Here is a 27,075-nt window from a genome sequence, read left to right as displayed (position 1 = left end):
TTGTTTATAGAGAGAGGATACTACACCGGTTTGGCTTGTTTATAGAGAGAGGATACTACACCGGTTTGGCTTGTTTATAGAGAGAGGATACTACACCGGTTTGCCTTGTTTATATAGAGAGGATACTACACCGGTTTGGCTTGTTTATATAGAGAGGATACTACACCGGTTTGGCTTGTTTATAGAGAGAGGCTTGTTTATAGAGAGAGGATACTACACCGGTTTGGCTTGTTTATATAGAGAGGATACCATACCGGTTTGGCTTGTTTATATAGAGAGGATACCACACCGGTTTGGCTTGTTTATAGAGAGAGGATACCACACCGGTTTGGCTTGTTTATAGAGAGGCTTGTTTATAGAGAGAGGATACCACACCGGTTTGGCTTGTTTATAGAGAGGCTTGTTTATATAGAGAGGATACTACACCGGTTTGGCTTGTTTATAGAGAGGCTTGTTTATATAGAGAGGATACTACACCGGTTTGGCTTGTTTATATAGAGAGGATACTACACCGGTTTGGCTTGTTTATAGAGAGAGGATACTACACCGGTTTGGCTTGTTTATAGAGAGGCTTGTTTATAGAGAGGATACCACACCGGTTTGGCTTGTTTATAGAGAGAGGATACTACACCGGTTTGGCTTGTTTATATAGAGAGGATACCACACCGGTTTGGCTTGTTTATAGAGAGAGGATACTACACCGGTTTGGCTTGTTTATAGAGAGAGGATACTACACCGGTTTGGCTTGTTTATAGAGAGAGGATACTACACCGGTTTGGCTTGTTTATATAGAGAGGATACTACACCGGTTTGGCTTGTTTATAGAGAGGCTTGTTTATATAGAGAGGATACCACACCGGTTTGGCTTGTTTATAGAGAGAGGATACTACACCGGTTTGGCTTGTTTATATAGAGAGGATACCACACCGGTTTGGCTTGTTTATAGAGAGAGGATACTACACCGGTTTGGCTTGTTTATAGAGAGAGGATACTACACCGGTTTGGCTTGTTTATAGAGAGAGGATACTACACCGGTTTGGCTTGTTTATATAGAGAGGATACTACACCGGTTTGGCTTGTTTATAGAGAGAGGATACTACACCGGTTTGGCTTGTTTATATAGAGAGAGGATACTACACCGGTTTGGCTTGTTTATATAGAGAGGATACTACACCGGTTTGGCTTGTTTATAGAGAGAGGATACTACACCGGTTTGGCTTGTTTATAGAGAGAGGATACTACACCGGTTTGGCTTGTTTATATAGAGAGAGGATACTACACCGGTTTGGCTTGTTTATATAGAGAGGATACTACACCGGTTTGGCTTGTTTATAGAGAGAGGATACTACACCGGTTTGGCTTGTTTATATAGAGAGGATACTACACCGGTTTGGCTTGTTTATATAGAGAGGATACCACACCGGTTTGGCTTGTTTATAGAGAGAGGATACTACACCGGTTTGGCTTGTTTATATAGAGAGGATACTACACCGGTTTGGCTTGTTTATAGAGAGAGGATACCATACCGGTTTGGCTTGTTTATATAGAGAGGATACTACACCGGTTTGGCTTGTTTATATAGAGAGGATACTACACCGGTTTGGCTTGTTTATAGAGAGAGGATACCATACCGGTTTGGCTTGTTTATAGAGAGAGGATACTACACCGGTTTGGCTTGTTTATAGAGAGAGGATACTACACCGGTTTGGCTTGTTTATAGAGAGGCTTGTTTATATAGAGAGGATACTACACCGGTTTGGCTTGTTTATAGAGAGGCTTGTTTATATAGAGAGGATACTACACCGGTTTGGCTTGTTTATATAGAGAGGATACTACACCGGTTTGGCTTGTTTATAGAGAGAGGATACCACACCGGTTTGGCTTGTTTATAGAGAGAGGATACTACACCGGTTTGGCTTGTTTATAGAGAGAGGATACTACACCGGTTTGGCTTGTTTATAGAGAGAGGATACTACACCGGTTTGGCTTGTTTATATAGAGGCTTGTTTATATAGAGAGGATACCACACCGGTTTGGCTTGTTTATAGAGAGGCTTGTTTATATAGAGAGGATACTACACCGGTTTGGCTTGTTTATAGAGAGGCTTGTTTATATAGAGAGGATACTACACCGGTTTGGCTTGTTTATAGAGAGAGGATACCACACCGGTTTGGCTTGTTTATAGAGAGGCTTGTTTATATAGAGAGGATACTACACCGGTTTGGCTTGTTTATATAGAGAGGATACTACACCGGTTTGGCTTGTTTATATAGAGAGGATACTACACCGGTTTGGCTTGTTTATATAGAGAGGATACTACACCGGTTTGGCTTGTTTATAGAGAGAGGATACTACACCGGTTTGGCTTGTTTATAGAGAGGCTTGTTTATATAGAGAGGATACTACACCGGTTTGGCTTGTTTATAGAGAGGATACTACACCGGTTTGGCTTGTTTATACAGAGAGGATACCATACCGGTTTGGCTTGTTTATATAGAGAGGATACCACACCGGTTTGGCTTGTTTATAGAGAGAGGATACTACACCGGTTTGGCTTGTTTATAGAGAGGCTTGTTTATATAGAGAGGATACTACACCGGTTTGGCTTGTTTATAGAGAGAGGATACTACACCGGTTTGGCTTGTTTATAGAGAGAGGATACCACACCGGTTTGGCTTGTTTATAGAGAGAGGATACTACACCGGTTTGGCTTGTTTATAGAGAGAGGATACTACACCGGTTTGGCTTGTTTATAGAGAGAGGATACTACACCGGTTTGGCTTGTTTATATAGAGGCTTGTTTATATAGAGAGGATACCACACCGGTTTGGCTTGTTTATAGAGAGGCTTGTTTATATAGAGAGGATACTACACCGGTTTGGCTTGTTTATAGAGAGGCTTGTTTATATAGAGAGGATACTACACCGGTTTGGCTTGTTTATAGAGAGAGGATACCACACCGGTTTGGCTTGTTTATAGAGAGGCTTGTTTATATAGAGAGGATACTACACCGGTTTGGCTTGTTTATATAGAGAGGATACTACACCGGTTTGGCTTGTTTATATAGAGAGGATACTACACCGGTTTGGCTTGTTTATATAGAGAGGATACTACACCGGTTTGGCTTGTTTATAGAGAGAGGATACTACACCGGTTTGGCTTGTTTATAGAGAGGCTTGTTTATATAGAGAGGATACTACACCGGTTTGGCTTGTTTATAGAGAGGATACTACACCGGTTTGGCTTGTTTATACAGAGAGGATACCATACCGGTTTGGCTTGTTTATATAGAGAGGATACCACACCGGTTTGGCTTGTTTATAGAGAGAGGATACTACACCGGTTTGGCTTGTTTATAGAGAGGCTTGTTTATATAGAGAGGATACTACACCGGTTTGGCTTGTTTATAGAGAGGATACTACACCGGTTTGGCTTGTTTATAGAGAGGCTTGTTTATAGAGAGAGGATACCACACCGGTTTGGCTTGTTTATATAGAGAGGATACTACACCGGTTTGGCTTGTTTATAGAGAGGCTTGTTTATATAGAGAGGATACTACACCGGTTTGGCTTGTTTATATAGAGAGGCTTGTTTATATAGAGAGGATACTACACCGGTTTGGCTTGTTTATATAGAGAGGATACTACACCGGTTTGGCTTGTTTATATAGAGAGGATACTACACCGGTTTGGCTTGTTTATAGAGAGGCTTGTTTATAGAGAGAGGATACCACACCGGTTTGGCTTGTTTATATAGAGAGGATACCACACCGGTTTGGCTTGTTTATATAGAGAGGATACCACACCGGTTTGGCTTGTTTATAGAGAGAGGATACCACACCGGTTTGGCTTGTTTATAGAGAGGCTTGTTTATATAGAGAGGATACTACACCGGTTTGGCTTGTTTATATAGAGAGGATACCACACCGGTTTGGCTTGTTTATAGAGAGGCTTGTTTATATAGAGAGGATACTACACCGGTTTGGCTTGTTTATATAGAGAGGATACTACACCGGTTTGGCTTGTTTATAGAGAGAGGATACTACAGCGGTTTGCTGAAATGGGTGCAAGAGGGAAGTTTATAATGTGGCTTGAGCCCTTTATCAGGGTGCTGAAACCCCTTATTCTCAACCACTGAGAATTGGTTTATAGCTGCGGATATGCGCCCAAAGACTAAACATATAAACATAGCCTACCTATCAGTCTTGTAATGTATTTGTCCCGGTCAGAATCAGCTGCCAAGGACAGCTTGAATGCTGATGGGAGATGGTGTGGTCCTTTGCCTTTTAGCTCCGGTCTACTGATGTTGGAGTAAATGTGTCAACATGTTGAAGGTGTTCACGTTTTATCCACCTCTCTGTCTATCACCGCTGTAATCTACTGGGAACCCAAATTGTACTGTGAGACGCCTAAGACAGCGCTACAGGGAGACAGGACGGACAGCTGATCGTCCTCACAGTGGCAGACCACGTGTAACAACACCTGCACAGGATCGGTACATCCGAACATCACACCTGCGGGACAGGTACAGGATGGCAACAACTGCCACAATCCCTCCATCAGTGCTCAGACTGTCTGCAATAGGCTGAGAGAGGCTGGACTGAGGGCTTGTAGGCCTGTTGTAAGGCAGGTCCTCACCAGACATCACCGGCAACAACGTCGCCCATGGGCACAAACCCACCGTCGCTGGACCAGACAGGACTGGCAAAAAGTGCTCTTCACTGACGAGTTGTGGTTGGTCAGATTCGCGTTTATCATTCGAGGGAATGAGCGTTACACCGAGGCCTGTACTCTGGAGTGCGATCGATTTGGAGGTGGAGGGTCCGTCATGGTCTGGGGCGGTGTGTCACAGCATCATCAGACTGAGCTTGTTGTCATTGGAGGCAATCTCAACGCTGTGCGTTACAGGGAAGACATCCTCCTCCCTCATGTGGTACCCTTCCTGCAGGCTCATCCTGACATGACCCTCCAGCATGACAATGCCACCAGCCATACTGCTCGTTCTGAACGTGATTTCCTGCAAGACAGGAATGTCAGTGTTCTGCCATTCCCCCCAGAAGTGTCCGGGAACTTGCAGGTGCCTTGGTAGAAGAGTGAGGTTTATTTTTTTAACATCTCACAGCAAGAACTAGCAAATCTGGTGCAGTCCATGAGGAGGAGATGCACTGCAGTACTTAATGCAGCTGGTGGCCACACCAGATACTGACCGTTACTTTTTGACCCCCCTTTGTTCAGGGACACATTATTCCATTTGTTAGTCACATGTCTGTGGAACTTGTTCAGTTTATGTCTCAGTTGTTGAATCTTGTTATGTTCATACAAATATTTACACTGAAAATAAACGCAGTTGAAAGTGAGAGGACGTTTCTTGTTTTGCTGATTTTATAAAGGCAATTGGGTGTAATTCGGAAGTCATCCTTTACCTCAGGGATCCACAGGGCACAGCTAACGTGTGCCCACTTGGTGCCCGCCCGCGTAGCCTTCATCGCCCCTCCCTTGATGGGGCACAGCTGACACTGGGGGTCGATGCCCAGGACACAGGTCCTGCACAGCCAGTTACCATCTGGTACCTTCACTATACCGTAACACGCCTGGGCAGGGGGGAGAGAGAGAGAGAGAGAGAGAGAGAGTTAGGACTACACATGGTACCTTCACTATACCATAACACGCCTGGGTAGGGGGGGGCAGGGGGAGAGAGAGAGAGAGTTAGGACTACACATGGTATCTTCACTATACCATAACACACCTGGGCAGGAGAGAGAGAGAGACAGAAGGCTAAAGGAGGAGATTCCTACCTGGTAAACAGATGTTGCCTTGTCACAGAAGACCATGACGTTGCCCTCCTCAAAACTAAATATACTCCGTGGCCAGTTTATTAGATACACTCATCTATACTGAACAGAAATCTAAACGTAACACATGAAGTGTTGGTTCCAAGCCGATATAAAAGATCCCAGGAATGTTCCAGACGCACAAAAAGCTTCTCGCTCTCTTTTTCTGCACAATGTGTTTACATGTTAGTGAGCATTTCTCCTTTGCCAAGATAATCCATCCACCAGACAGGTGTGTCATTTCAAGAAACTGATTAAACAGCATGATCATTACACAGGTGCACCTTGTACTGGGGGACAATAAAAGGGGTCTAAAATGTGAAGTTGTGTCTCACAACACAATGCCACAGATGTCTCAAGTTGAGGGAGTGTGCAATTGGCACGCTGACTGCAGGAATGTCCACCAGAATTAAAATGTTAATTTCTCTACCATAAGTCACCTCCAAAGTCATTTTAGAGAACTTAGCAGTATGTCCAACAGGCATCACAACCGCAGACCATGTAAACCAAGCCAACCAATCCACATCCAGCTTCTTCACCTGCAGGAACGTCTGAGACCAGCCACCTGGACAGCTGATGAAACTGTGAAATTCAGCACACACTGCCACAAACCAGCGCAGGGAAGCTCATCTGCATGCTCGTCGTCCTCACCAGGGTCTTGATCTGACTGCAGTTCTGCGTCGTAACAGACTTCATGCTCACCCTTCGATGGCCACTGTCACGCTGGAGAAGTGTGCTCTTCACGGATTGCTCCCTGTTCAACTGTACCGGGCGGTGGGGTTATGGTATGTACCGGGCGGTGGGGTTATGGTATGTACCGGGCGGTGGGGTTATGGTATGTACCGGGCGGTGGGGTTATGGTATGTACCGGGCGGTGGGGTTATGGTATGTACCGTACCGCGGTGGGGTTATGGTATGTACCGGGCGGTGGGGTTATGGTATGTACCGGGCGGTGGGGTTATGGTATGTACCGGGCGGTGGGGTTATGGTATGTACCGGGCGGTGGGGTTATTATGGTATGTACCGGGCGGTGGGGTTATGGTATGTACCGGGCGGTGGGGTTATGGTATGTACCGGGCGGTGGGGTTACCGGGCGGTGGGGTTATGGTATGTACCGGGCGGTGGGGTTATGGTATGTACCGGGCGGTGGGGTTATGGTATGTACCGGGCGGTGGGGGTATGGGGCGGTTTATGGTATGTACCGGGCGGTGGGGTTATGGTATGTACCGGCGGTGGGGTTATGGTATGTACCGGGCGGTGGGGTTATGGTATGTACCGGGCGGTGGGGTTATGGTATGTACCGGGCGGTGGGGTTATGGTATGTACCGGGCGGAGGGGTTATGGTATGTACCGGGCGGTGGGGTTATGGTATGTACCGGGCGGTGGGGTTATGGTATGTACCGGGCGGAGGGGTTATGGTATGTACCGGGCGGTGGGGTTATGGTATGGCGGTGGGGTTATGGTATGTACGGGCGGTGGGGTTATGGTATGTACCGGGCGGTGGGGTTATGGTATGTACCGGGCGGAGGGGTTATGGTATGTACCGGGCGGTGGGGTTATGGTATGTACCGGGCGGTGGGGTTATGGTATGTACCGGGCGGTGGGGTTATGGTATGGGCAGGAATAAGCTACGGACAATGAAAACAATTGCATTCTATTGATGCCAAATTGAATGCACAGAGATACGAGATATCGTGACGAGATCCTGGGGTCCATTGTGGTGCCATTCATCCTCCACCATCACCTCATGTATCAGCATGATAATACACGGCCCCATGTTGTACCATTCATCCTCCACCATCACCTCATGTATCAGCATGATAATACACGGCCCCATGTTGTACCATTCATCCTCCACCATCACCTCATGTATCAGCATGATAATACACGGCCCCATGTTGTACCATTCATCCTCCACCATCACCTCATGTTTCAGCATGATAATACACGGCCCCATGTCGTGCCATTCATCCTCCTCCATCACCTCATGTTTCAGCATGATAATGCACGGCCCCATGTCGCAAGGATCTGAACACAATTCCTGGAAGCTGAGAATGTCCCAGTTCATCCATGGCCTACCTTTACCATACATGTCACCCATTCAGCATGTTTGGGATGCTCTGGATCGACCTGCACGACAGCGTGTTCCAGTTCCTGCAAATATCCAGCAACTTCACACAGCCATTGAAGAGGAGTGGGACAACATTCCCCAGGCCACAAACAACAGCCTGATCAACTCTATGTGAAGGAGACGTGTCCCGCTGTGGTCTCACCTAGGGCTGTTGCAGTGACCGTATTACCACCACACCGGCAGTCACATGTCATGAAGGCAGTCAAATTCTATGTGACCGTTTAGTCACGGTAATTAGCATTCTCCAAAGCTCTAATGCCAGTGATGGTCATTAGTAGCCTACCAAACGTCCTAACTGCCTGGTACTCAGCACTCTATTGTCCCTCTAATCACTCTGACATCAATGCAAATGTGACCTAAAATCTAATCAAACACTTCATGAGAGCCCATGAGCTCATGTTGCGCAACATTTCTATAGGCTATGCATAAGAAAACAGAGTGATGGCCTCTAATAAAAAGAGGAGAATCCTACCAGGTTTCTATAGGCCAGGCCTACTATATTTACTTCTCAACTTTCCTAATATTAAGCACATTGCTTGTCTTTTACAACAGGAGTATAGCCTACCTGGCTGGCATGAAAATGAACAATGGGAAAAGCGACCTCCATTTGATATTTAAGTGCGTAGATTAGGGTCTAATGAATTGACTGATTTCATTATTTTAACTGTAACTCAGTAAAATCTCTGAAATTGTTGCATGTTGCCTTTATATTTAATTCACCGTCAGTGTCGGTCGGTGATGTTTAAGATGAGGGGAGGACGATTAATAGTATTTTTTCATGAGCATGGCCTAATTTCTATTACAGCATATTGGATGACTGTCATTCATATTCCATTCACCCAGCTCAATTTAACAGTGATAGGTTCATGCTACTACATGATACTCTAATTTCCGCTATACCCATTTTTTATTTTTATTTTTTTATTTCACCTTTATTTAACCAGGTAGGCTAGTTGAGAACAAGTTCTCATTTGCAACTGCGACCTGGCCAAGATAAAGCATAGCAGTGTGAACAGACAACACAGAGTTACACATGGAGTAAACAATTAACAAGTCAATAACACAGTAGAAAAAAAATGGGCAGTCTATATACAATGTGTGCAAAAGGCATGAGGAGGTAGGCGAATAATACAATTTTGCAGATTAACACTGGGGTGATAAATGATCAGATGGTCATGTACAGGTAGAGATATTGGTGTGCAAAAGAGCAGAAAAGTAAATAAATAAAAACAGTGTAAAAACAGTATGGGAATGAGGTAGGTGAAAATGGGTGGGCTATTTACCAATAGACTATGTACAGCTGCAGCGATCGGTTAGCTGCTCGGATAGCTGATGTTTGAAGTTGGTGAGGAGATAAAAGTCTCAACTTCAGCGATTTTTGCAGTTCGTTCCAGTCACAGGCAGCAGAGTACTGGAACGAAAGGCGGCCAAATGAGGTGTTGGCTTTAGGGATGATCAGTGAGATACACCTGCTGGAGCGTGTGCTACGGATGGGTGTTGCCATCGTGACCAGTGAACTGAGATAAGGCGGAGCTTTACCTAGCATGGACTTGTAGATGACCTGGAGCCAGTGGGTCTGGCGACGAATATGTAGCGAGGGCCAGCCGACTAGAGCATACAAGTCGCAGTGGTGGGTGGTATAAGGTGCTTTGGTGACAAAACGGATGGCACTATGATAGACTGCATCCAGTTTGCTGAGTAGAGTGTTGGAAGCCATTTTGTAGATGACATCGCCGAAATCGAGGATCGGTAGGATAGTCAGTTTTACTAGGGTAAGCTTGGCGGCGTGAGTGAAGGAGGCTTTGTTGCGGAATAGAAAGCCGACTCTTGATTTGATTTTCGATTGGAGATGTTTGATGTGAGTCTGGAAGGAGAGTTTGCGGTCTAGCCAGACACCTAGGTACTTATAGATGTCCACATATTCAAGGTCGGAACCATCCAGGGTGGTGATGCTAGTCGGGCATGCGGGTGCAGGCAGCGATCGGTTGAAAAGCATGCATTTGGTTTTACTCGCGTTTAAGAGCAGTTGGAGGCCACGGAAGGAGTGCTGTATGGCATTGAAGCTCGTTTGGAGGTTAGATAGCACAGTGTCCAATGACGGGCCGAAAGTATATAGAATGGTGTCGTCTGCGTAGAGGTGGATCAGGGAATCGCCCGCAGCAAGAGCAACATCATTGATATATACAGAGAAAAGAGTCGAATTGAACCCTGTGGCACCCCCATAGAGACTGCCAGAGGACCGGAGAGCATGCCCTCCGATTTGACACACTGAACTCTGTCTGCAAAGTAATTGGTGAACCAGGCAAGGCAGTCATCCGAGAAACCGAGGCTATTGAGTCTGCCGATAAGAATATGGTGATTGACAGAGTCGAAAGCCTTGGCGAGGTCGATGAAGACGGCTGCACAGTACTGTCTTTTATCGATAGCGGTTATGATATCGTTTAGTACCTTGAGCGTGGCTGAGGTGCACCCGTGACCGGCTCGGAAACCAGATTGCACAGGGGAGAAGGTACGGTGGGATTCGAGATGGTCAGTGACCTGTTTGTTGACTTGGCTTTCGAAGACCTTAGATAGGCAGGGCAGGATGGATATAGGTCTATAGCAGTTTGGGTCCAGGGTGTCTCCCCCTTTGAAGAGGGGATGACTGCGGCAGCTTTCAATCCTTGGGGATCTCAGACGATATGAAAGAGAGGTTGAACAGGCTGGTAATAGGGGTTGCGACAATGGCGGCAGATAGTTTCAGAAATAGAGGGTCCAGATTGTCAAGCCCAGCTGATTTGTACGGGTCTAGGTTTTGCAGCTCTTTCAGAACATCTGCTATCTGGATTTGGGTAAAGGAGAACCTGGAGAGGCTTGGGCGAGGAGCTGCGGGGGGGCGGAGCTGTTGGCCGAGGTTGGAGTAGCCAGGCGGAAGGCATGGCCAGCCGTTGAAAGTGCTTATTGAAGCTTTCGATAATCGTGGATTTATCGGTGGAGACCGTGTTACCTAGCCTCAGTGCAGTGGGCAGCTGGGAGGAGGTACTCTTGTTCTCCATGGACTTCACAGTGTCCCAGAACTTTTTGGAGTTGGAGCTACAGGATGCAAACTTCTGCCTGAAGAAGCTGGCCTTAGCTTTCCTGACTGACTGCGTGTATTGGTTCCTGACTTCCCTGAACAGTTGCATATCACGGGGCTATTCGATGCTATTGCAGTCCGCCACAGGATGTTTTTGTGCTGGTCGAGGGCAGTCAGGTCTGGAGTGAACCAAGGGCTGTATCTGTTCTTGGTTCTGCATTTTTTGAACGGAGCATGCTTATCTAAAATGGTGAGGAAGTTACTTTTAAAGAATGACCAGGCATCCTCAACTGACGGGATGAGGTCAATGTCCTTCCAGGATACCCGGGCCAGGTCGATTAGAAAGGCCTGCTCACAGAAGTGTTTTAGGGAGCGTTTGACAGTGATGAGGGGTGGTCGTTTGACTGCGGCTCCGTGGCGGATACAGGCAATGAGGCAGTGATCGCTGAGATCCTGGTTGAAGACAGCGGAGGTGTATTTGGAGGGCCAGTTGGTCAGGATGACGTCTATGAGGGTGCCCTTGTTTACAGAGTTAGGGTTGTACCTGGTGGGTTCCTTGATGATTTGAGTGAGATTGAGGGCATCTAGCTTACATTGTAGGACTGCCGGGGTGTTAAGCATATCCCAGTTTAGGTCACCTAACAGAACAAACTCTGAAGCTAGATGGGGGCGATCAATTCACAAATGGTGTCCAGGGCACAGCTGGGAGCTGAGGGTGGCCGGTAGCAGGCGGCAACAGTGAGAGACTTATTTCTGGAGAGGGTAATTTTCAAAATTAGTAGTTCGAACTGTTTGGGTATGGACCTGGAAAGTATGACGTTACTTTGCAGGCTATCTCTGCAGTAGACTGCAACTCCGCCCCCTTTGGTAGTTCTATCTTGACGGAAGATGTTATAGTTGGGTATGGAAATCTCTGAATTTTTGGTGGCCTTCCTGAGCCAGGATTCAGACACGGCAAGGACATCAGGGTTAGCAGAGTGTGCTAAAGCAGTGAGTAAAACAAACTTAGGGAGGAGGCTTCTGATGTTGACATGCATAAAACCAAGGCTTTTTCGATCACAGAAGTCAACAAATGAGGGTACCTGGGGACATGCAGGGCCTGGGTTTACCTCCACATCACCCGCGGAACAGAGAAGGAGTAGTATGAGGGTGCGGCTAAAGGCTATCAAAACTGGTCGCCTAGAGCGTTGGGGGCAGAGGATAAGAGGAGCAGGTTTCTGGGCATGGTAGAATATATTCAGGGCATAATGCACAGACAGGGGTATGGTGGGGTGCGGGTACAGCGGAGGTAAGCCCAGGCACTGGGTGATGATGAGACAGGTTGTATCTCTGGACATGCTGGTTGTAATGGGTGAGGTCACCGCATGTGTGGGAGGTGGGACAAAGGAGGTAACAGGGGTATGCAGAGTGGGTCTAGGGGCTCCATTGTGAACTAAAACAATTATAACTAACCTGAACAACAGTATACAAGGCATATTGACATCTGAGAGAGACATACAGCGAGGCATACAGTAATCACAGATGTTGAATTTGGAAAGCTAGCTAAAAACAGTAGGCGAGGCTAATCCGCTAGCACAACAAACAGCAGGTAAAATGGCGTTGACTAGGCAACGGGGCCGACAGGTAAGACAAACAAGCAGAAAGGAGTACCGTGATTAATGGACAGTCCAGCGTGCGTCAGCTATGTAGCCAAGAGATCAGTGTCCAGGGGGCAGCGGTGGATGGGCAGGGGGGCTGGCGAGTGTTATCCAGGTTTTTTTTTATATATTTTTTTTTAAACTAACAATGACTAACTAGCTTGTAGCTAGTTAGCTGGTTAGCGTCTGGAGGTTCTTGAGTGTGTCATAAAAATAAGAGTAAAAGTAATAGCGATTCCGTATCACATTGGGTGAGGCAGGTTTCCGGAAGGTATAAACAAATTAAAAATCAAAAAGAGATAGAAAGTAAATGGGGTCAGAGAGTGATTGGGACGCGGTGGTACAGACGGTTAGCAGGCCTGTGCTAACAAGCTAACAGTTCGTAGGCCCGAGCTAGACAAGGTAGCAGTTAGCGGACCGGAGCTTGACAAGCTAGCCGTTAGCAGGCCGAATTAGCAAGCAGGGAGATAGCGAGGGCTAGAGAGTTAACCTTTGGGGACGTCGCGATGGGGTGAGTCTGTTTATTTATTCCTCTTCATGCGGTGAGCTGGAGATACAGCGATTCAGAAAGCTCGCGGGCCTTGGCCAGCAGATGGATCTTTGGCGATGTCGCAGCGGAAAAGCCTGTTGAAACCCCTCGGACGATTATGTCGGCGGACCAGTCGTGATGGATCGGCGGGGCTCCGTGTCGGCAGTAGAGGGTCAGTAGAGGGTCCAGGCCAATGGCAAATTAGGTATTTTTGGACCTCTTCGGGTAGTCGGGAGATGGGCTTAGCTCGAGGCTAGCTCCAGGCTAACTGGTGCTTGCTCTGGGACAGAGACGTTAGCCAGGAGTAGCCACTCGGATTGCAGCTAGCTATTTACGATGATCCGGTATAAAGCTTCAGAGCTTGCGGTAGGAATCCGGAGATGTGGTAGAGAAAAAGCAGTCTGATATGCTTTGGGTAGATGTCGCGCTGGTGTCCTAGTTAGCGTTGAAGACCGCTAGCAGTGGCTAGCTAGTTAGCGGCTAGCTTCTGGTGAGGGTTCCGATTCTAAAGCATAGAAAAAGCAGATCCGTACCACATTGGGTGATGCGGGTTGCAGGAGAGTATATTCAGCCTGTGGTTGGGAAGTGAGATTAAAATATGTACGAAATATATACGGAAAAAAAGAGGAAAAAAACTATATTTACACTATACAGGACGGGACAAGACAAAACACACGTCCGACTGATACGCCATCTTGGAAGATGAAGGCTGAGTCATGAATCATGAGGTTGCTACAACCTAGCATAATGAATGAAAGTTTACAACGTAGATACACACAAGTTGAGAGACAAATTTGTGGTGTCAGACAGTCATACATTCAATAGCGCCTTGCACGCGCTTGCCTGCATCTAGCTGATCTAGGGAGTAAGCATTAGTCCAACAGCTAGGCCAAATTCAGGTATGTTAATCCCCATTTTGTTTGCTTCCGTTTAAGAAATGTTTTTCAACAGAATAGGCGGAATGAACACACGTAAACACAGTTCACTTTCATAGCAGCCACGTTGTATTCCTTCTCGACCTCTACGCGCTCTCCTCCTCTCACCGTTTCCCTTCACTTGTAGACTTCAATATACAACACATCAGCTGTCTGTGACCAGGCGAAAAATCCTTACCAAAAACTTTCATATCATAACCGCTACACACAGCCTACATCGTTGTCACCATATTTGCTAAAGTAACGTCATAGTCAACATAGCTAATAGAACTAATGTGTTAAAAACCCGCTAAAAACATGCAGTACCGTGTACAGTCAGTAAGCAGTTTAGTAGTTACACCGGCAGGCCCCGGAGGCAAAACATTTGTAAAAACAAAAGCTTTTTGAAGCAATGTATTTGTTCAAAACGGTTCAACTATTGTCTTCCTCTCTCTTTGAGTCAACTACTCACCACATTTTATGCACTGCAGTGCTAGCTGTAGCTTATGCTTTCAGTACTAGATTCATTCTCTGATCCTTTGATTGGGTGGACAACATGTCAGTTCATGCTGCAAGAGCTCGGATAGGTTGGAGGACTTCCTCTGGAAGTTGTCATAATTACTGTGTAAGTCTATGGAGGGGGGTGAGAACCATGAGCCTCCTAGGTTTTGTATTGAAGTCAATGTACCCAGATGAGGACGGAAGCTAGCTGTCCTCCAGCTACACCATGGTGCTACCATACAGAGTGCTGTTGAAGATACTGTAGACTATTGCAAAACAGTGTGTTTTAAAACAATTATGTGGTGACGTGAATATATTTAGTATAGTTTTATCTAAAAATGACTACACCAAATTCACTAAGGAGGATAGTCCTCCCCGTCCTCTGCTGAGGAGCCTCCACTGCTCAGAGTATATTTAAGCAATTAGGCCCAATGAGGTGTGGTATATGACCAATATACCACGGCAATATACCACGGCCCTTAGCCGTGGTATATTGGCCATATACCACAAAACCTCCGAGGTGCCTTATTGCTATTATAAACTGGTTACCAACATAATTAGGGCAGTAAAAATAAATGTTTTGTCATACCTGTGGTATACGGTCTGATATACCATGGCTGTCAGCCAATCAGCATTCAGGGACCACCCAGTTTATCATTAGTATTACATTTATATAGTCATCAGGTGATCAGGTTCCTACCTGATGAACACAGATGTTACATTTGTCACAGAAGACCATGTCGTTGCCGTCCTCGCTGTCGGGGGAGCGACACACGTCACAGATGACATCCTCGTCGTACTCGATGCCCAGCCCTTCTACCGTGTCGATGGCGTGGTTCATGTTGTCATGGCAATGACGCTCCAACGCCTCCATGGTGCGCTCCATTGTCAGCTCGTCTACAGGCCCCTCCCCTGGGGAATGACGTAACACAGTTAGACAAACAGTTAGACACAGAGACAGAATAACAGTTGGCTCGTCCCCGGGACCCTCCCCTGAGAGACAGAATAACAGTTGGCTCGTCCCCGGGACCCTCCCCTGAAAGACAGAATAACAGTTGGCTCGTCCCCGGGACCCTCCCCTGAGAGACAGAATAACAGTTGGCTCGTCCCCGGGACCCTCCCCTGAGAGACAGAATAACAGTTGGCTCGTCCCCGGGACCCTCCCCTGAGAGACAGAATAACAGTTGGCTCGTCCCCGGGACCCTCCCCTGAGAGACAGAATAACAGTTGGCTCGTCCCCGGGACCCTCCCCTGAGAGACAGAATAACAGTTGGCTCGTCCCCGGGACCCTCCCCTGAGAGACAGAATAACAGTTGGCTCGTCCCCGGGAAGGTGGAGGTGTGAAGCCCGTCCCCCTGCCCCTTGTCTGTGATTGGTCAACAGAATTCATACCTGATGTATTCATCTTAGATTAATTTGGACTATTGAGGAAGTAGTATATTGTCTGTGTTGCTGCTACGGCGTCTCAAGAGGGACAAACAGTAAAATTACCGCTTTTTATCTTGTTATTCAAGCGAGGTCTTTTAAGGGAGTATGCGAACACAGACATTCGCGTCGCCTAGCAGAGTTCTGCTGGGAGCAAACCGAATCTACGCAAGTATGTGGATGTGTTCCTAACCCATGTGTCCTAGCTCTTACCCATGAGTCCTAGCTCTTACCCATGTGTCCTAGCTCTTAGCTCTTACCCATGTGTCCTAGCTCTTACCCATGTGTCCTAGCTCTTACCCATGTGTCCTAGCTCAGTGTTGTGTTCCTTACCCATGTGTCCTAGTTCTTACCCATGTGTCCTAGCTCAGTGTTGTGTTCCTTACCCATGTGTCCTAGCTCTTACCCATGTGTCCTAGCTCTTACCCATGTGTTCCAGCTCAGCGTTGAGTCCTTACCCATGTGTTCCAGCTCAGCATTGTGTCCTTACCCATGTGTCCTAGCTCTTACCCATGTGTTCCAGCTCAGCATTGAGTCCTTACCCATGTGTTCCAGCTCAGCGTTGAGTCCTTACCCATGTGTTCCAGCTCAGCATTGAGTCCTTACCCATGTGTTCCAGCTCAGCATTGAGTCCTTACCCATGTGTTCCAGCTCAGCGTTGAGTCCTTACCCATGTGTTCCAGCTCAGCGTTGAGTCCTTACCCATGTGTTCCAGCTCAGCGTTGAGTCCTTACCCATGTGTCCCAGCTCAGCAATGTGTTCCTTACCCATGTGTCCTAGCTCTTACCCATGTGTCCTAGCTCAGTGTTGTGTTCCTTACCCATGTGTCCTAGCTCTTACCCATGTGTCCTAGCTCTTACCCATGTGTCCTAGCTCTTACCCATGTGTCCTAGCTCTTACCCATGTGTCCTAGCTCTTACCCATGTGTCCTAGCTCTTACCCATGTGTCCTAGCTCTTACCCATGTGTCCTAGCTCTTACCCATGTGTCCTAGCTCAGTGTTGTGTTCCTTACCCATGTGTCCTAGCTCTTACCCATGAGTCCTAGCTCTTACCCATGTGTCCTAGCTCTTACCCATGTGTCCTAGCTCAGTGTTGTGTTCCTTACCCATGTGTCCTAGCTCTTACCCATGAGTCCTAGCTCTTACCCATGTGTCCTAGCTCTTACCCATGAGTCCTAGCTCTTACCCATGAGTCCTAGCTCTTACCCATGAGTCCTAGCTCTTACCCATGTGTCCTAGCTCTTACCCATGTGTCCTAGCTCTTACCCATGTGTCCTAGCTCAGTGTTGTGTTCCTTACCCATGTGTCCTAGCTCTTACCCATGTGTCCTAGCTCTTACCCATGTGTCCTAGCTCTTACCCATGTGTCCTAGCTCAGTGTTGTGTTCCTTACCCATGTGTCCTAGCTCTTACCCATGTGTCTTAGCTCAGTGTTTTTTTCATTACCCATGTGTCCTAGCTCTTACCCATGTGTTCCAGCTCAGCGTTGAGTCCTTACCCATGTGTCCTAGCCCTTACCCATGTGTCCTAGCTCTTACCCATGTGTTCCAGCTCAGCATTGAGTCCTTACCCATGTGTCCTAGCTCTTACCCATGTGTTCCAGCTCAGCATTGAGTCCTTACCCATGTGTTCCAGCTCAGCATTGAGTCCTTACCCATGTGTTCCAGCTCAGCGTTGAGTCCTTACCCATGTGTTCCAGCTCAGCATTGAGTCCTTACCCATGTGTCCTAGCTCTTACCCATGTGTTCCAGCTCAGCATTGAGTCCTTACCCATGTGTCCCAGCTCAGCGTTGAGTCCTTACCCATGTGTTCCAGCTCAGCCTTGAGTCCTTACCCATGTGTTCCAGCTCAGCATTGAGTCCTTACCCATGTGTTCCAGCTCAGCGTTGAGTCCTTACCCATGTGTTCCAGCTCAGCATTGAGTCCTTACCCATGTGTCCTAGCTCTTACCCATGTGTTCCAGCTCAGCGTTGAGTCCTTACCCATGTGTTCCAGCTCAGCGTTGAGTCCTTACCCATGTGTCCTAGCTCAGCGTTGAGTCCTTACCCATGTGTTCCAGCTCAGCGTTGAGTCCTTACCCATGTGTCCTAGCTCAGCGTTGAGTCCTTACCCATGTGTTCCAGCTCAGCATTGAGTCCTTACCCATGTGTTCCAGCTCAGCATTGAGTCCTTACCCATGTGTTCCAGCTCAGCGTTGTGTTCCTTACCCATGTGTTCCAGCTCAGCGTTGAGTGCCTGCAGCCAGTAGAGGTCCATGTTATCCAGGTCATAAGAGCACATGGCCTCAGCCAGCTCCTTGATGTTAACGTAACCCGTCTCTGCCGAGGCCTGGCTCCAACACTGGATATACCTCTTCTGTAGGGTGAACACCGTCTCCTTAGGCTTCTCCGCTATGTTCCTACAGACACAAACAATTGTCGGGAATCACTGGCAGTTTGGGAAGTTTATTTTACCTTTATTTAACCAGGCAAGTCAGTTAAGAACACATTTTTATTTTCAATGACGGCCTAGGAACAGTGGGTTAACTGCCTGTTCAGGGGCAGAACGACAGATTTGTACCTTGTCAGCTTGGGGCTTTGAACTTGCAACCTTCCGGTTACTAGTCCAATGCTCTAGCCACTAGGCTACCCTGCAAGATCCCAAGTCGTACAGTACCCAGACAAACAGAGTACCAATAACACTCTACAATCATACCCATACACAGGTTGATAACGGCAGACCTGGACACTGAGAAGCACTGAAATTGGAACGCAGTGGCTGTAGGCTCTGAGCTTCACAGCGCTGTATGGGTTTTGACTGACAGCTGTTCTGAACTAGAGCACAAGAAGTTCCCCCATCCGTCCCGCTAATTGGGCAACTTCTGCCCACTTTGAGTGAGGGAATTGCTGTAAATTACGAGGACTCTACGTCTGAGACGTTTATGTTTATAATGAATACCGCTTTGATGTCATACAAGCAATCCAAATGTGCACATTTCCATATAATAAAACTCATGTCTTACAATGTCAACGGGATGACGCGGCGTCGTACCCTGGCCTGTCCTGACACGGCGTCGTACCCTGGCCTGTCCTGACGCGGCGTCGTACCCTGGCCTGTCCTGACGCGGCGTCGTACCCTGGCCTGTCCTGACACGGCGTCGTACCCTGGCCTGTCCTGACACGGCGTCGTACCCTGGCCTGTCCTGACACGGCGTCGTACCCTGGCCTGTCCTGACGCGGCGTCGTACCCTGGCCTGTCCTGACGCGGCGTCGTACCCTGGCCTGTCCTGACGCGGCGTCGTACCCTGGCCTGTCCTGACACGGTGTCGTTCCCTGGCCTGTCCTGACACGGTGTCGTTCCCTGGCCTGTCCTGACACGGCGTCGTACCCTGGCCTGTCCTGACACGGCGTCGTACCCTGGCCTGTCCTGACACGGCGTCGTACCCTGGCCTGTCCTGAACAGGATGACACGGCGTCGTACCCTGGCCTGTCCTGACACGGCGTCGTACCCTGGCCTGTCCTGACACGGCGTCGTACCCTGGCCTGTCCTGAACAGGATGACACGGCGTCGTACCCTGGCCTGTCCTGACACGGCGTCGTACCCTGGCCTGTCCTGACGCGGGCGTCGTACCCTGGCCTGTCCTGACACGGCGTCGTACCCTGGCTGTCCTGACACGGCGTGTCCCTGGCCTGTCCTGACACGGCGTCGTACCCTGGCCTGTCCTGAACAGGATGACACGGCGTCGTACCCTGGCCTGTCCTGACACGGCGTCGTACCCTGGCCTGTCCTGACACGGCGTCGTACCCTGGCCTGTCCTGACACGGCGTCGTACCCTGGCCTGTCCTGAACAGGATGACACGGCGTCGTACCCTGGCCTGTCCTGACACGGCGTCGTACCCTGGCCTGTCCTGACACGGCGTCGTGACACGGTGTCGTTCCCTGGCCTGTCCTGACACGGTCGTACCCTGGCCTGTCCTGACACGGCGTCGTACCCTGGCCTGTCCTGACACGGTGTCGTACCCTGGCCTGTCCTGACACGGCGTCGTACCCTGGCCTGTCCTGACACGGCGTCGTACCCTGGCCTGTCCTGACACGGCGTCGTACCCTGGCCTGTCCTGAACAGGATGACGCGGTGTCGTACCCTGGCCTGTCCTGAACAGGATGACGCGGCGTCGTACCCTGGCCTGTCCTGAACAGGATGACGCGGCGTCGTACCCTGGCCTGTCCTGACACGGCGTCGTACCCTGGCCTGTCCTGACACGGTGTCGTTCCCTGGCCTGTCCTGACACGGTGTCGTTCCCTGGCCTGTCCTGACACGGTGTCGTTCCCTGGCCTGTCCTGACACGGTGTCGTACCCTGGCCTGTCCTGACACGGTGTCGTACCCTGGCCTGTCCTGACACGGCGTCGTACCCTGGCCTGTCCTGACTGACACGGCGTCGTACCCTGGCCTGTCCTGACACGGCGTCGTACCCTGGCCTGTCCTGACACGGCGTCGTACCCTGGCCTGTCCTGAACAGGATGACACGGTGTCGTACCCTGGCCTGTCCTGAACAGGATGACGCGGCGTCGTACCCTGGCCTGTCCTGAACAGGATGACGCGGCGTCGTACCCTGGCCTGTCCTGACACGGCGTCGTACCCTGGCCTGTCCTGACACGGTGTCGTTCCCTGGCCTGTCCTGACACGGTGTCGTTCCCTGGCCTGTCCCTGGCCGGCGTGTGTTCCTGGCCTGTCCTGGCGCGGCGTCGTACCCTGGCCTGTCCTGACACGGCGTCGTACCCTGGCCTGTCCTGACACGGTGTCGTTCCCTGGCCTGTCCTGACACGGTGTCGTTCCCTGGCCTGTCCTGACACGGTGTCGTACCCTGGCCTGTCCTGACACGGTGTCGTACCCTGGCCTGTCCTGACACGGCGTCGTACCCTGGCCTGTCCTGACACGGCGTCGTACCCTGGCCTGTCCTGACACGGCGTCGTACCCTGGCCTGTCCTGAACAGGATGACACGGTGTCGTACTCTGGCCTGTCCTGAACAGGATGACGCGGCGTCGTACCCTGGCCTGTCCTGACACGGTGTCGTACCCTGGCCTGTCCTGACACGGCGTCGTACCCTGGCCTGTCCTGACACGGCGTCGTACCCTGGCCTGTCCTGACACGGCGTCGTACCCTGGCCTGTCCTGACACGGTGTCGTACCCTGGCCTGTCCTGACACGGCGTCGTACCCTGGCCTGTCCTGACACGGCGTCGTACCCTGGCCTGTCCTGACACGGCGTCGTACCCTGGCCTGTCCTCAACAGGATGAGCCTGTGTGTGTATTGTGAAGAACATTTGGCGCTGACCACACATCGCATAGGAATGCACGCATGACACCAAAATTACAACCTGCTTCTCTGAATTGCCTTGTGAATGCCTAAAACTGTAAGATAGTATTTGATCATATATCTCGTCATGTTGGCAACAGAACAAGCTTCCAAATTATGCCCACATTTATAAGTAGACAATTGGTGGATTGTGTAAACAACAGTAGTTGTGTGTTTGCAGTGCTGTGTTCCAAACCAAACAGGCAGGGATGCAGGGCTGTGTTCCAAACCAAACAGGCAGGGATGCAGGGCTGTGTTCCAAACCAAACAGGCAGGGCTGTGTTCCAAACCAAACAGGCAGGGATGCAGGGCTGTGTTCCAAACCAAACAGGCAGGGCTGTGTTCCAAACCAAACAGGCAGGGCTGTGTTCCAAACCAAACAGGCAGGGCTGTGTTCCAAACCACTACAAGTGTGCTTACTCTAGTTCCTCAACTGCACAGCAAAAAAAAATACTTTATAGCTGAAGACAATTTTTTTAATCAAAAAATTATATTGAAATTACTTAGGAGCTGTGCACAGTCTGGAGAGATGTGGCCACTTGGAGACACCAGTCTGGAGAGATGTGGCCACTTGGAGACACCAGTCTGGAGAGATGTGGCCACTTGGAGAAACCAGTCAGACCTCTCACTCAAACCCACAGTCTGGAGAGATGTGGCCACTTGGAGACACCAGTCTGGAGAGATGTGGCCACTTGGAGACACCTGTCAGACCTCTCACTCAAACCCACAGTCTGGAGAGGTGTGGCCACTTGGAGACACCAGTCTGGAGAGATGTGGCCACTTGGAGACACCTGTCAGACCTCTCACTCAAACCCACAGTCTGGAGAGGTGTGGCCACTTGGAGACACCAGTCTGGAGAGGTGTGGCCACTTGGAGACACCAGTCTGGAGAGATGTGGCCACTTGGAGACACCTGTCAGACCTCTCACTCAAACCCACAGTCTGGAGAGGTGTGGCCACTTGGAGACACCAGTCTGGAGAGATGTGGCCACTTGGAGACACCAGTCTGGAGAGATGTGGCCACTTGGAGACACCTGTCAGACCTCTCACTCAAACCCACAGTCTGGAGAGGTGTGGCCACTTGGAGACACCAGTCTGGAGAGGTGTGGGGGCAACTTGGAGACACCAGTCAGACCTCTCACTCAAACCCACAGTCTGGAGAGGTGTGGCCACTTGGAGACACCAGTCAGACCTCTCACTCAAACCCACAGTCTGGAGAGATGTGGCCACTTGGAGACACCAGTCTGGAGAGATGTGGCCACTTGGAGAAACCAGTCAGACCTCTCACTCAAACCCACAGTCTGGAGAGGTGTGGCCACTTGGAGACACCAGTCTGGAGAGGTATGGGGGCCACTTGGAGACACCAGTCAGACCTCTCACTCAAACCCACAGTCTGGAGAGGTGTGGCCACTTGGAGACACCAGTCAGACCTCTCACTCAAACCCACAGTCTGGAGAGGTGTGGCCACTTGGAGACACCAGTCTGGAGAGATGTGGCCACTTGGAGACACCAGTCAGACCTCTCACTCAAACCCACAGTCTGGAGAGGTGTGGCCACTTGGAGACACCAGTCAGACCTCTCACTCAAACCCACAGTCTGGAGAGGTGTGGCCACTTGGAGACACCAGTCTGGAGAGGTATGGGGGCCACTTGGAGACACCAGTCAGACCTCTCACTCAAACCCACAGTCTGGAGAGGTGTGGCCACTTGGAGACACCAGTCAGACCTCTCACTCAAACCCACAGTCTGGAGAGGTGTGGCCACTTGTAGACACCAGTCTGGAGAGATGTGGCCACTTGGAGACACCAGTCAGACCTCTCACTCAAACCCACAGTCTGGAGAGGTGTGGCTACTTGGAGACACCAGTCTGGAGAGGTGTGGCCACTTGGAGACACCAGTCTGGAGAGGTGTGGCCACTTGGAGACACCAGTCAGACCTCTCACTCAAACCCACAGTCTGGAGAGGTGTGGCCACTTGGAGACACCAGTCAGACCTCTCACTCAAACCCACAGTCTGGAGAGGTGTGGCTACTTGGAGACACCAGTCTGGAGAGGTGTGGCCACTTGGAGACACCAGTCTGGAGAGGTGTGGCTACTTGGAGACACCAGTCTGGAGAGGTGTGGCCACTTGGAGACACTAGTCAGACCTCTCACTCAAACCCACAGTCTGGAGAGGTGTGGCCACTTGGAGACACTAGTCAGACCTCTCACTCAAACCCACAGTCTGGAGAGGTGTGGCCACTTGGAGACACCAGTTAGTCCTCTCACTCAAACCCACAGTCTGGAGAGGTGTGGCCACTTGGAGACACCAGTCTGGAGAGATGTGGCCACTTGGAGACACCAGTCAGACCTCTCACTCAAACCCACAGTCTGGAGAGGTGTGGCCACTTGGAGACACCAGTCTGGAGAGATGTGGCCACTTGGAGACACTAGTCAGACCTCTCACTCAAACCCACAGTCTGGAGAGTTGTGGCCACTTGGAGACACCAGTCAGACCTCTCACTCAAACCCACAGTCTGGAGAGGTGTGGCCACTTGGAGACATCAGTCTGGAGAGGTGTGGCCACTTGGAGACACCAGTCTGGAGAGATGTGGCCACTTGGAGACACCAGTCTGGAGAGGTGTGGCCACTTGGAGACACCAGTCTGGAGAGGTGTGGCCACTTGGAGACACCAGTCTGGAGAGGTGTGGCCACTTGGAGACACCAGTTAGTCCTCTCACTCAAACCCACAGTCTGGAGAGGTGTGGCCACTTGGAGACACCAGTCTGGAGAGGTGTGGCCACTTGGAGACACTAGTCAGACCTCTCACGTGGGAGGGTTACCCGATAGAGGCTGTGGGAGGGTTACCTGATAGAGGGTTACCTGATAGAGGCGGTGGGAGGGTTACCTGATAGAGGGTTACCTGATAGAGGCGTGTGGGAGGGTTACCTGATAGAGGGTTACCTGATAGAGGCGTGTGGGATGGTTTCAGGGAAGGCCGGCACCTGCACCCCCTTCTCCCACTCCTGTCTCCAGGTGTCCCCCAACAGGTAATAGTCTTCAGGGGAGACATGGTGAGAGTCTGGCAGCTTCATGGCACTGATCAGGTCTTTCCTGAACACCTAGAGAGGAGGAGAGGGGTATCAACAGGCTGAGAGACATTCTACCCTAGGGAGAGAGGAGAGGGGTATCAACAGGCTGACAGAGACATTCTACCCTAGGGAGGGAGGAGAGGGGGTATCAACAGGCTGACAGAGACATTCTACCCTAGGGAGGGAGGAGAGGGGTATCAACAGGCTGACAGAGACATTCTACCCTAGGGAGGGAGGAGAGGGGGTATCAACAGGCTGACAGAGACATTCTACCCTAGGGAGGGAGGAGAGGGGTATCAACAGGCTGACAGAGACATTCTGCCCTAGGGAGGGAGGAGAGGGGTATCAACAGGCTGACAGACATTCTACCCTAGGGAGGGAGGAGAGGGGTATCAACAGGCTGACAGAGACATTCTACCCTAGGGAGAGAGGAGAGGGGTATCAACAGGCTGACAGAAATTCTACCATAGGGAGAGAGGAGAGCGGTATCAACAGGCTGACAGAGACATTCTACCCTAGGGAGAGAGGAGAGGGGTATCAACAGGCTGACAGACATTCTACCCTAGGGAGAGGGGTATCAACAGGCTGACAGACATTCTACCCTAGGGGGGGAGGAGAGGGGTATCAACAGGCTGAGAGACATTCTACCATAGGGAGAGAGGAGAGGGGTATCAACAGGCTGAGAAACATTCTATCCTAGGGAGAGAGGAGAGGGGTATCAACAGGCTGAGAGACATTCTACCCTAGGGAGAGAGGAAAGGGGTATCAACAGGCTGACAGAGACATTCTACCCTAGGGAGAGAGGAGAGGGTTATCAACAGGCTGACAGACATTCTACCCTAGGGAGAGAGGAGAGGGGTATCAACAGGCTGACAGACATTCTACCCTAGGGAGAGAGGAGAGGGGTATCAACAGGCTGACAGAGACATTCTACCCTAGGGAGGGAGGAGAGGGGTATCAACAGGCTGACAGAGACATTCTACCCTAGGGAGGGAGGAGAGGGGTATCAACAGGCTGACAGACATTCTACCCTAGGGAGAGAGGAGAGGGGTATCAACAGGCTGACAGAGACATTCTACCCTAGGGAGAGAGGAGAGGGGTATCAACAGGCTGACAGACATTCTACCCTAGGGAGAGGGGTATCAACAGGCTGACAGAGACATTCTACCCTAGGGAGGGAGGAGAGGGGTATCAACAGGCTGACAGACATTCTACCCTAGGGAGGGAGGAGAGGGGTATCAACAGGCTGACAGACATTCTACCCTAGGGAGGGAGGAGAGGGGTATCAACAGGCTGACAGACATTCTACCCTAGGGAGAGAGGAGAGGGGTATCAACAGGCTGACAGACATTCTACCCTAGGGAGAGAGGAGAGGGGTATCAACAGGCTGACAGACATTCTACCATAGGGGGGGAGGAGAGGGGTATCAACAGGCTGACAGAGACATTCTACCCTAGGGAGAGGGGTATCAACAGGCTGACAGAGACATTCTACCCTAGGGAGAGAGGAGAGGGGTATCAACAGGCTGACAGACATTCTACCCTAGGGAGAGAGGAGAGGGGTATCAACAGGCTGACAGACATTCTACCCTAGGGGAGGAGAGGGGTATCAACAGGCTGACAGAGACATTCTACCCTAGGGAGAGGGGTATCAACAGGCTGACAGAGACATTCTACCCTAGGGAGGGAGGAGAGGGGTATCAACAGGCTGACAGAGACATTCTACCCTAGGGAGAGGGGTATCAACAGGCTGACAGACATTCTACCCTAGGGAGAGAGGAGAGGGGTATCAACAGGCTGACAGAGACATTCTACCCTAGGGAGGGAGAAGAGGGGTATCAACAGGCTGACAGACATTCTACCCTAGGGAGAGAGGAGAGGGGTATCAACAGGCTGACAGACATTCTACCCTAGGGAGAGAGGAGAGGGGTATCAACAGGCTGACAGACATTCTACCCTAGAGAGGGAGGAGAGGGGTATCAACAGGCTGACAGAGACATTCTACCCTAGGGAGGGAGGAGAGGGGTATCAACAGGCTGACAGACATTCTACCCTAGGGAGAGGGGTATCAACAGGCTGACAGACATTCTACCCTAGGGAGGGAGGAGAGGGGTATCAACAGGCTGACAGACATTCTACCCTAGGGAGAGAGGAGAGGGGTATCAACAGGCTGACAGAGACATTCTACCCTAGGGAGAGGTTGAGAGAGGAGAGGGGTATCAACAGGCTGACAGACATTCTACCCTAGGGAGGGAGAGGGGTATCAACAGGCTGACAGACATTCTACCCTAGGGAGGAGGGAGGGTATCAACAGGCTGACAGACATTCTACCCTAGGGAGGGAGGAGAGGGGTATCAACAGGCTGACAGAGACATTCTACCCTAGGGAGGGAGGAGAGGGGTATCAACAGGCTGACAGAGACATTCTACCCTAGGGAGAGAGGAGAGGGGTATCAACAGGCTGACAGACATTCTACCCTAGGGAGAGGGGTATCAACAGGCTGACAGAGACATTCTACCCTAGGGAGAGGGGTATCAACAGGCTGACAGAGACATTCTACCCTAGGGAGAGGGGTATCAACAGGCTGACAGAGACATTCTACCCTAGGGAGAGGGGTATCAACAGGCTGACAGAGACATTCTACCCTGGAGAGG

At 50.1% G+C, this 27,075-nt stretch overlaps 1 protein-coding gene across 1 annotated transcript in view; it reads right to left on the bottom strand.

Moving 5' to 3' along the window:
* The window catches only part of jade3 (jade family PHD finger 3), a 109,257-nt gene that overhangs the window by 37,851 nt on the left and 44,331 nt on the right, over window positions 1-27,075 (bottom strand). Inside the window, exons 5-8 of the mRNA XM_065009404.1 lie at window positions 24,295-24,452; window positions 18,229-18,419; window positions 15,298-15,509; window positions 5,423-5,590 (exon numbers count right to left, since the gene is read on the bottom strand). Coding sequence (XP_064865476.1) covers window positions 5,423-5,590; window positions 15,298-15,509; window positions 18,229-18,419; window positions 24,295-24,452 — 729 coding nt within the window. The remainder of the gene's footprint in view (window positions 1-5,422; window positions 5,591-15,297; window positions 15,510-18,228; window positions 18,420-24,294; window positions 24,453-27,075) is intronic.

Source organism: Oncorhynchus nerka, linkage group LG24 (assembly GCF_034236695.1).
Source record: "Oncorhynchus nerka isolate Pitt River linkage group LG24, Oner_Uvic_2.0, whole genome shotgun sequence".
NCBI lineage: Eukaryota > Metazoa > Chordata > Actinopteri > Salmoniformes > Salmonidae > Oncorhynchus > Oncorhynchus nerka.
This window is presented reverse-complemented; position numbering and strand designations above follow the sequence as displayed.